At 34.4% G+C, this 11,421-nt stretch overlaps 2 protein-coding genes across 2 annotated transcripts in view; both read right to left on the bottom strand.

Annotated features, from left to right (window-relative positions):
- LOC112090620 (peroxidase 4) overlaps positions 1-1,103 on the bottom strand; it is a 2,425-nt gene extending 1,322 nt beyond the window's left edge. Inside the window, 3 exon segments of the mRNA XM_024162372.1 lie at positions 2-82; positions 274-465; positions 813-1,103. Of these exon segments, the coding sequence (XP_024018140.1) occupies positions 2-82; positions 274-465; positions 813-1,043 (504 nt within the window). The 5' untranslated portion in view covers positions 1,044-1,103.
- A 4,086-nt stretch (positions 1,104-5,189) lies between these two features.
- On the bottom strand, positions 5,190-11,170 carry LOC21395522 (protein NRT1/ PTR FAMILY 5.1). The gene is made up of 5 exons (XM_010088752.2): positions 11,119-11,170; positions 10,658-10,919; positions 10,163-10,380; positions 8,634-9,190; positions 5,190-6,251 (listed from the first exon to the last, which is right to left on the bottom strand). The coding sequence occupies exons 2-5, from the start codon at positions 10,758-10,760 to the stop codon at positions 5,360-5,362; spliced, it is 1,770 nt and encodes a 589-aa protein (XP_010087054.1). The 5' UTR covers positions 10,761-10,919; positions 11,119-11,170; the 3' UTR covers positions 5,190-5,359.
- Between the last annotated feature and the right edge of the window lie 251 nt (positions 11,171-11,421).

The raw sequence follows: 11,421 nt of genomic DNA, 5'->3' as shown, positions 1-11,421 counted from the left end.
GAATGCCGTTGTTTGCAGCAGTTCGGCTAGCAGTTCTAGCGTCCCTTCTTCCCAATTTAACGTCCCAACCTGGCCCTCCAAGCTGCAACAACATTATGCCATAACCAAAACCCATTAATTATGTATATATGTTCATCAACAATATGATTTTCTCACCATTTTCATGGACAAATTTCATGCTCACTTCACTTGGTTTGTTGTAACTAGTACTTAGCGAGACACACACAAAATAAAAAAAAATAAAAAAGAGTTGCAAACTTAAAGAGGACTCACAAATTCAACAGAGTCTCTAGCAGCAATAGCCAAAATGTCAGCACATGAAACGACACCGGGACATACACCCTCCACGGCGGACTTGATGTTGTCAATGACGTCAAATCCTCGGGCTGAGTTTCGATTGGGAGTCGCGGTTTTCTCTCCGACGAAGTTAGACGTGTCATCCAGGAGAATTGATCCATCACAGCCCTGCCAAGAAATACAAGAGAAAACCTCATCACTAAAATAGTTGGATACAAGGAGGTTAAAATTAATAACAAATATATAAATTAATGACATACAAAATTGTATTTCAAAGACTACTTTATTATATTAATATATATATCTAGGTCAATGAACTTTTGACATATGCAGTACTTTTCTTGAGCCATTGGCCAACGCTAAGTCTAATATTTTGAAAACTTTTAGTAAACTTATAAAATACTAAAATATTAATACTACGCAGTTTAAACTGCATGCAGTTTAAAAAATCTATGAACCAAACTGAGGCTTCATTAAAATAAAAAGTAATAGATAAATAGTAGAAGAAGAATTACATTGACAAAGCAATCATGGAAGAACAAGCGGAGGAGAGAGGCCCCCATGCGGGCCTCCTTCGCAACAGCGGAGTGCACGGCGTATTTGACCGCAGGGAAGAGCTTTGGGCAAGTTTTGGAGTAAAAATTGGTTGAGAGTTGAGCATTGGCATTAGTAGTACTGCTCATCAAGAGCGCAAGAAGAGCCAAATTGGCAACGACCATAAATTTTGAGAAAGAAAACGAAGCCATTTGTTTGAATAGTACAAGTACGTACTATAAGATAGATTTCAAGCACTTGTAAATGTGTGATATTCTTGAGTTGATTTAATCAAGTACAAACTAAGTGACATTTATATAGAGTCTAGCGGACCTTCCCAAGGTGATTAGCGTCGGCAGGTGACCTAACACGTAGAATCTTAGTGCATGGGGTTTACTAGCACACGTTCAAAAAGCTTAGAATAACAAACATTTGAGGATTAGATTAAAGGTTTCACCGCGTTTTTGTTTGACAAAGTAAAGTTTTTATGACAATAATATGTTATCTGGTTCACAACTAATTGTCAAAGGAAGCTTTAGTAGTTGTTGAACTATTTGTCAAAAGTGGGATCCTACTAAACAACCCTCGTTATCTATGTTCTTCAGTATGTGGGGCCAAGTACCAATTGCAAAGAATCAAAAGGACCATTAATTAGAAGGGAAATATTCGGTTTTTTTTTTCTTTTTCTTTGTTTTTTTTTGCCCCACTCTTTTGCTATAGGATTAAACTCTTTGACCATTTACTGCAGGCTTAAAAAAAAAAAAACAAATGTCGGAGTCGCATCACTCGCATGCAAGGCCTCCTTTTGTTCCCCTCACTTTTCAACAAAACCACTAATATTGACACCAAAACGAATGAAACGCGGATGATTTCTTTGAAAGAAAGTAATTTTAATAGGTTAGAGAAGCTTCAGGGCAAAAAAAATTTTTTCCTTACGTTGGAAGCACCTTTATTTGGTAAGATCAATTCATGTCGCAAATGTTCATGATAGGTTATCTTTTTTCACTTTTACATTGAGCAAGTCACTCGATGGCACATCGTGTAACAAGTGATCGTATCTGTTTGGTTAGCTCAAAATTATTTTATAAATTAATATTTTAAAGAAGTTATTTTACAAATAAAGTTTTTGTTAAAATAATTTTTAAGAAGAACTCGTTATATTTACATACATAAAAAAGCCGAAAAATTTTCTTTTCCTTTAAACATGTGTCTCTGTAAGAAGGTTTTTCCTTTCGACACTTGTCATAATCTTTTCTTTTCTTTTCCTTTTTTTTTTTTAAAAACATTTGAATGATTTTTTATCTTTTCCTTTTTCTTATTTCTTTTTTATTTTGTAATTTTTACTAAACTAAACTGTTAAAGAATAGTAAGTTGAAAAAAAATATTTTTTTAAAAAATTAGATCTTTATGTTAAAAAAAATTCAAGGTGCTATTTCAACTAGTTTAATATATATTCACACAAATACTGAAAACTGCGTGCAAATATATAACATACAAAGCAGCTTTCAAGATTTACGAGTTCTGGACAAAAGTAATTCAAAAATCCACATTCTGTAAGGACCCTATGTAACTGAATTGATCATCATATATATTCATGATTCATTTGGTTGCAGCCAGTGGCGGACACATTATATTTGATAGGTAATTATTGATAGAAACGGAATTATTTAAAATTTATCTATGTACATATACACGAAATTCTACTGTTATACGAGAAACATTCCAATTTCGTTATTTATTATATCGATCAAATTGTATGGTAAAGTTATAAAATATAATCAAATCCAATCTTAATCCTGTTCATTTGGTGAGGCAAAAATGTTATAGAATTTGAGATCAACTTGTGCCCATCCAAACTCAAGCCCCACTTTACTAATCTTTATCCTTACCGTTTGTTCCAGTGACACGTATACTTCCAAGGTGACTTTCTCAATCAAGTTAACTTCTTAATTTGCGGATTCAAATCATCTATGTAATGTACGGAAATTGAATCGTTACAATATGCTAGGAATATTACCATTTTGTTATGTCTATGACTTGATAACCTAAAGCTAGAAGATAACTTATAATCATTTTCATTTACATAGTCAAACCAATTAGGCATATATGCTTATGACTTGTGATTCAAGCTTGTTAACTTTTGCTACGAACAATATTATGAAACTTAAAGAAAAAAAAAAAAAAAGATGTCGTTGAATATAATGTGTTGTCTTTTTGACTTTCAAGGCGACCTCCCAAGTTCTATTAATCACTTTTTTAAAAATAATAATAATAATAGTTCTATTCATCACTTTTTTTTAAAATAACAATGGAGTCCCGAGCACTCTTTTAAAATGGTAAATGGTAATTGTTTTCATTTTAATCAACTTAGATATAGAAAATTGCAATAACTGATCTTTAAACACATTATTCTGGAGTTCTATTTTACTGTGATAGATTACCCCTTTGATAATAATATGTTAAATTATAGATAATAATTTGTTAAATTTTAGATAATAATCTGTTAAATGGCCCCCGCCGGCGGCGGCGGATCCACCGCCGACCGGAGACCTACCGCCGACGATATCGGTCAAATTATCGATAATAATCTATCAAATTACTTACTTTAAAAAGGCAAAATTCAATAGGCTAATATTGAGACCAAAAAATCTTTAGTGGTACCATTTTAAGAGGTATTTGTTAAAATTACTCACTTAGATAATATAGGTGAAAATGACAATCTTATTGAATTTAGATAATGTAGATACTCATTTTTGTATAAAGCCCTTAAGACGAACGAGTGATAGAGAAATAGCCAATAAAACTCATTTCTTACCATTGGTAACCCAATAAACCCAAAATCCATCTCTGAAAGCTGCCCATTAGCAAAAGAAGAACAAATTTTCCCATGTTTCAAGTGGTCAAAAGAGATCAAATGCCCACATCAAGACTGTCTCCGGTTGCCCTCTACCCTCGCCTTCGAAAAGAAGTCAAACTCTATAAAAATAGTCCAAACAGTCAACTAGAAAGCAAGTTTGGAGTTGTCCAGACGTCAAGAAATACTGAAGTGGAAAGCCTTTGCTTGGTCAAACGTTTCCCTAGAGCCTCTCAATCCTTGAGAAGACCTGATCAAATCGGTTAGACTTATGTTTCTAATTTGTCCACGTTCCATTCTATTTTTAGATTGTTTGAGCTCCATTTTTAGAATTACTTTAACTAAATCCAAAAAATAAGAAAACAACCAGAAATTTTTTTTTAAAATTTCATTTTAACGTTGGGTGCGGCATGCACGTCCTTAATAAAGCGGGCAAGGCATCAAGAGTTTTTAGCTTTTAACGTTGTGGCAGACAATGTTAAATTTAATGGTATGGATTATTTTACGATACGGTATGAAAATCACGTCCTAACCAACAGGCAAAATTCACAGATGTAAATTTTCATCAAATGTCGTTAAATAATCATATTCTCAATCTCATATGATTCTAAAATGATCTAACAATTTTAAAATTACATCTTAAATTTTTTTTTTTCCTTTCATAAAATGCTAAATATGACCTTGAGGTTTCTTCATAATGCCTGAGAACATTACAGGATTGGTACATTGAGTATACCATTAGATAGTCCCACAGGAAAAAAAAAAAAAATAACAATCAAGATGTTAGTTTACCAATTCACCCCAAAAACTTAAGCTGTTAGGAGATGGGCAAATAATAGTTTTATATTTTAACACTCTCCCTCACGTGTGGATTGAACAATGGGCAATCGTGTGAGTAAATTAATTAGAAAGCCCAACACGTGAATATTTAAGCCCAAAATATATTAACAGAAATAGTAGAAAATATATCAATATGAAAAGCTTAAGGAAGTATATAGGTCAACTTTTAGTTATATAAATTAATAGGCCATAACTTGTCAAGTTATGGTTCATAACCAGATAGGTTATGGGCTAATTTGTCAAGTTATGGTTCATAGCATACAAGTTATGGACAAAAACCGTCAATAACTCGTCAAGTTATGGTTCATAACCAGACAAGTTATGGACAAAAATAATAATTTGGCCTATTTATTAACTTATGTAAACTATTTGCCTATTAATTTTAATTCATCTCAAGTCTTGGCCTATTTCCCTCTTTCTCCCTAGTTAAGACCCAATACATGATCACAATTTAAATAGGAAAAAAGAGTGCAATTAGGGGGTTTGAACTCATGACCTCCCGCTCTGATACCATGTTAGTTTATCAATCCACCCCAAAAGCTTAAGCTATTAAGAGGTGGGCCAACAATAATTTTATATTTTAACACAAGATTAGAGCAAAAAGGGCGAGGATAAAAATGAGAAGCTAAATCAGTATGCCACATCAAGTGAGCTTATTTATATTAATCTTACTTCAGATCAGGAGATTAGGAAATACCTAAAAATAAAAAAGAGCAACTAAACACGTACGTCCTATTTTAAGCATCTCGTAATAATAACATAAAAAAAGAGTACAAAAGGTCTAACTGAAACTTTCTGTTAAGTTTTTTATTTTTATTTATTTAGTTATTTTTGTCACACTTGTAAACCAAAAGGAGACGTGTCAAAGGTTTTTGGTTTGTGCTCAATCTCAAGTACACAACCCTCCTTTTCTTCATTCAACTCCTTCTTGTAAATGTACTTACTTGAAGCCCACAGAAATACTCCAAGGTTGAGCGTAGATATAACGAAAAGGAACCCATAATAGTAATCCAAGTGACAGTTATTCAAGTTATTCGCAATCCAGCTTGTCCTTCCATTTCTCCCAGTAATCTTGTCCACCATTGTCACCAAGAAACTGTTCAAGAAATTCCCAACTCCTATCCCACTGGTGAAGAAAGTTGTCCCTAAACTTTGCATATCTTCCGGTGATTGATCATAGAAAAACTCCAAGAGTCCAATCGCATTGAAAACATCAGCTATCCCTATCAGAACGTACTGAGGAATTAACCAGAATATGCTCATGGGGACAATTTCCTTAGGCCCTGCAATGTGGTGCATTTTTATGATGTGCGTTCTGCGAACTTCGACCGCATAGGCAATGGCTATGGCGAAAATTTGGATGACGAATCCGATTCCAAGCCTTTGGAGAAGCGTGATTCCTCGGGGATTCCCAGTTCTCTGGCGCATGAACGGTACGAAGTAGCGGTCGTACATCGGAACGGCGATGAGCATTGAGATGGTGACAAAGCTGCCTAGAGATGCTGCCGGGATGCTGAATCTTGAGTTTAGGCTTCTGTCTAAGGTGGTGCCTTGTTTGACAAAGAGAGTGTTGATTTGAGCCCAAATGGTGCTTGGGATAAGCGTCACAAGCCATATTAGGAGCATACCAAATACGAGCTTGACTCCTTCCACCTGAGTAACGGTGTACGGTGGTCTTGAGGTGTCCATGCCATTTCCATCTTTTATTGCAGCCTTGTCCAAGAACCTGAATTTAGTCACAAATGGTTAATTCCTTAATTTACTTTGTCCATTGCCAGTATTTGTTGCTGCCCCAAAGTATGCCACATTTATATGTATACGAGATATTAGGTGAGCTATATATTGCCGGTTTTAGCCACCTCTTTTGAAAAAATATCTGAACGCTATTCCTTCTTTTTTTTTTTTTTTAATTTATTTATTAACGAGATCCAATCACTCAATGATTGATCAGTAAATTGTTGATTAAAATTAGTTAAACACTTATTATGTCGGTCAATCAGTTTTTGACTACTAACTCAATCAGTCAATTTGATCAGTTTTTAAAAAAATAGACATGTTTCTGATTTAAACAAAGTTTGATCCTTATTAAAATGATCCTTTATAAAAGACCATTTTCCCAGATATTCTTATACATACATACATACATACATACATACATACACACACACACACACACATATATATATATATATATATACACACACACATATACACACGCGCGCGTTTGATTAGATAATCTAAGGGTTAGCCATGGCAAGTTAGCGTATTCTTTTGGTAAAAATATTTTGAGGATTCTAAATGATAAATATACGAATTATAGATTACTTTTTGTTTATATACATTATAATATATGCTAATTGTAGTTGGATTTGATTTAATCTTTTTTCCTATAAATTTTAAGTTCAAAGAGTACTATTGATAGCAGTAGTGGAGATTGTGCATGCCACCACCAACTACATATATTGTGTTTGATTTGCAGTTTTTGTTTGGACATGAGACAATGGTGGGGCAGGAATGTCAGGCCGTCCATGGTGATATCTCCTCTTCCTCCATATCAGCAACAAGTTGGTTAAAAAGATTCCCAACATTCATTATAGAGAACAGAGAACAGTGCACATGGAAAGAATTTATTAGAGAAATAGAAAGACCTACCCAACCTAATGGGGTCCTTTCAAGTCCCTACAATTTCTTTTTTGCATAGTAGATTTCCTAGTTAAAATGCACACAGTGGGCGGCTATTACTAGGTTATTCTTTTAGAATGTAACTTGAATATAATTTTTGAGTTAAATTTGAGTTATAACTTGAGTTGAAATTAGAATTTGAATAAAGTTGAATAAAATTGAATAAAGTTGAAACTTAAAAAAACGTGAACTTAAATAAAGTTAAAACTTGAGTTTTCTTTTTTTAAATTTTTTGGACAAAAGAACATACCCTTTGATTACATCTTTACTCAGCCACCAACTCCTTTTAAAGGATCGGATGGGTATCTTTCTAAATTGACCATTTTCTTTAGATTCTATCCTAGATGGAAAAGGCTATCATTTATTGGCTCCAAATGTTACACCATCCGTACAATACTATACAAACCCCCACGTACTTAAAGGGCCAATAACAACAAAAATTTGTCAAATCTTGTGGAATATATAGTCTTTTAATTATGAGTTTTTTTTGGTAGGTTATTATAAAAATACTCTATTGGGTTTTATTTGAATCATCAGATTTGTATCAAGTGTTAAAAAAAGTGTATGTGTATGTTGTCATATATGAAAAATGGATTAGAATGTGAAGTGGTTTATAGATGTGGAAGGATCCAAGACCTAATAGGTTAACTTTTTAGGTCAAGTTGGGCTCTTGAAGTGTGTTGGGTCAGTTTCGCATGTGGTGTCTCCCCAACAAGTAGTAGCAGAGCCGATGGTTCGTATGAGCAAAGCGATCACACTCGGTTGTAGTTCTCACGTTACCTCATGTAGAGAGTTGGTGTTTCCGCAGTTTGGCGGAGCATTGGTGGACTCGCATGGTTTCGGCTCTCTTTTCCATGCTCAAGTTGGCTCCCGTTTGGAATGTAATGCTTGGATGTGACGACTACTAGACACTTTGATTTGAGGGGGAGCTCGGTGAACACACACATGAGGGGGAGATTGTTGAAAAAAATGCATGTGTGTTGTCCCACATAGAAAGTGGATGAGAATGTGAAGTGGTTTATATACATGGAAGTACCCAAGACCTGATAGGTTAACATTTTTTGGTCAAGTTAGGCTCTTGAAGTGTGTTAGTCCAGTTTCGCATGTGATGTCTCCCCAACATCAGGTTCAATTAGTTTTATATATTTTTTCATTTTGACGTGATTTTGATCAAATCTAATGAAACATGCACTACTAAGCCTATCAAGGAAAGCTCTGTCTAAATTATAGCACTACAACTGTTTAATTAGCAATAATAAAGTTTCATCATTAGTCAATAATTTAGAGCTTAATCAATGCTAATTTGTGTTTATTGAGCAACACTATCTAACACAACGGTACTACTGCTAAAAACACTTCCATGATCAGAACAAGAATAATTTAAATCAATGGGAAAAAAATCACGAGTAAAGTTAGTAGAGCTTACCTGAACATTGGAGTGTGATGAACCTTCCGCTTTCTGGTATTTGTGTAGTGCTGAAGCTCAAACTCATGAAGCTCCAAAGGGCTGCTAGGGAGCTCAAGTTTCCTATTTTTGAAGGCATTAATTGGGACTTGAATCAAGTCTTTTGCAGGGCTTTTGGTTTTCCTGACTTTGTGCCTATAAATTGGTGTGCCTAAGTAGAAGATGAATAAAGAGAGTATGAGTCCAACTGTGGGAATCCCATATCCCAAACCCCATCCCAAGTTCTCTTGAATGTAAACAAGTCCCATTGTGGCAAATAGAGCACCCAAGAAGGAGCTAAACATCCACCAATTGAAAAACGACACCTTATGCTCCTTCTCGCGGGGGTCAAAATCGTCAAATTGGTCCGCACCAAAGGTGGATATGTTGGGCTTGGTACCACCTGCACCAATTGCTATGGTGTAGAGAGCCAAATAGATGAAAGCAATCTGTGAATCACTGGCCTTGTTGCATACTTTATTTCTACAAGTTGGCTTAAAGTTTTTGAGTGAAACTGCTAAGGTCAGAAGCATCATTCCCTGTTCAAAAGTTAAATATAAATTATTGTTGTTACTAATTCGTAAATTAAACCATATATACATGCACATTATAATGTATAGGAACGGAAAAAAAAAAGATAATGTGACTTTGTCAATATTATTGGAAATGGAAACAAATATCTTCAACCAATTTGCATCATGCACGTGGAACACATGGTATAGAAAAAAAAAAAAAAAAAAACCATGTTATAAGTGTAAAGATGTAGTTGGAGATGCGAAATTTCAATGATTTCCTAATTTTTCATTTGAATGACATGCTTTGGGCCTATTATTCATTGTTTGATTAATAGGTGTTTTTGTCAATACGTACAAAATTCATGTCTTTCTCACTTCAATAGTAAGTTCACATTTTCAATAAATGCGGGGTATTAAAACAGAATCATTTATTAGATCCTATTTAGTGCAAAATGGACAGGGTAACTACTATATATAAATAAAATAAATAGAGCAAGCTTCGATATTTTTTAAAAACAGCGCACATATCCACTAAACATCCATTGAGCTCGCCTCAATTGGCTAATTTTTTAAGCTTAGAGATCATTATTCATAAGCTTTTTTCTTCTCCTTCTTTTCTCTCTCGTCCTCTCTCTTTGTTTTTTGTTTTTTGTTTGGCCAGAAGTGATCATAAGTTTTCATTTGTTCAGATATCCAGTCACTCATTGGTCCCACATGCAAAAATTATAAAAATCTATTGGTGGTTGAGATTAAAATAAATCCAAACAATCTATTGTCCACAACCACACAGGTGGTGAAGTGAACCTGGAAAAGACTAATTAGTGGTTGTAATCTTAATCCCACTCAGAATATTCTCCCTATACACTTAACATAGATAATGATCAAGATAAATGTATAATTAAAGAGCGCGTTATCTCCAAGATTAAGATAGTAATATAAAATTAAAGATGATAGGAGAGTTAGTGGATATTATTGACGTATGATAATGATTATTACCATGACATAAATGAGTGAGGAGACAGTGAAAGTCCAGAAACGACCAATGTAGGAATCTGCTATGTAAGCTCCGAGAATGGGTGTAATCCACACAGATCCCGACCAATTATTCACATTCCTCACCGACGACACTGTGTCCTCATGTAGCTGCCTCGTCAAGTAGTTCACCAAGTTCGAGGCTATCCCATAAAACGCCATCCTCTCAAATGCTTCATAGCCTTAATTCCCCACCAAAAAAAAAAGAACATTTGTCATCGTAAGATTTAGTACAAGACTTTCACATGGAGCAAAGAAAAATAATAAAGTAATGGATATATCTTTAACTATTATTATTATTTTTTAATCAATCCAGAACGGTAAACTGACAAAAGAAAAACAGCCGGAAATAATAATCTCTATTTTAGCAGCTTAATATAAAGTACAGAAGAATATATCTATATATATATATACACACACACACACACACACGAGAAAGAGTATGTATACGACGCTTACCAACAAGGAAAGCACAAGCTTTCCATTTCCCAGTCTTAGAAGCAAGCACAGGGCGTCCACGAAGATCAACAGTGCCATCTTGGGTGTACCGTTTGGCTTCCATGAATATCAGAGAGATTCTTCTAGTGATAAGCTAAGACTACTAATTATGGAACTTGTATACTATCGAAGGAAGTAGTGGTAGTGAACTTGTATATATAACACATATATATACACACTTATGGGCTATATATGGCCAAGAGATTGTACGCAGAAAAAGCTCCTAAAAAGAAGTCAAAAAGACAGTGGAAAATTGCAATCTCAATTCGTTAGTCAAATGTTATATCTATCTAGCTCATGAATATATACTTGGATGTAGAAAATCATCCTTTTATTTATAAAGAATAAACGGAGAAGATAGTGTGTGTGTGTGAACTCCAGAATAGCGAAACCCTGTACAAGAGATGATAAGTATTAATTACCCCTCCACGCACGCCACATCACAGCAAAGCGATTTGCCTCTCTCACCCTTGAGGTGACGGGACGCTCCTCTTACCACAAACCATATTCTTATATATATATATATACATATATATATGTATGTGTGTGTATATATATTTGTTGGATATTTACACACCAAGAGAAAACAAAACGACAATAAGTTCATTTAAATTATAATAAAATAACGTGGCATACGTTAACCCCACTCGGTAACCACGATATAACTTGGGAAAAGGTTCAGAAGGTACGTTCTACAAGATCAATTATTATAACATTTTGGTGAG

This window comes from Morus notabilis, unplaced genomic scaffold (genome assembly GCF_000414095.1).
Source record: "Morus notabilis unplaced genomic scaffold, ASM41409v2 Scaffold65, whole genome shotgun sequence".
NCBI classification, from domain to species: Eukaryota; Viridiplantae; Streptophyta; class Magnoliopsida; order Rosales; family Moraceae; genus Morus; species Morus notabilis.
Note: the sequence above shows the minus strand (reverse complement) of the source record. Positions and strands in the feature narration are given on the sequence as shown.

Bases quoted from the DNA above. Each gene is read 5' to 3' on its own strand.
- LOC21395522 (XM_010088752.2), bottom strand. From the start codon at position 10,760: ATGGAAGCCAAACGGTACACCCAAGATGGCACTGTTGATCTTCGTGGA. The intron at 9,191-10,162 runs GTAATAATCATT...ACTTTTGAACAG, and splicing joins CCTCACTCATTTATGTCATG to GGAATGATGCTTCTGACCTT. The intron at 6,252-8,633 runs GTAAGCTCTACT...GACTAAATTCAG, and splicing joins CATCACACTCCAATGTTCAG to GTTCTTGGACAAGGCTGCAA.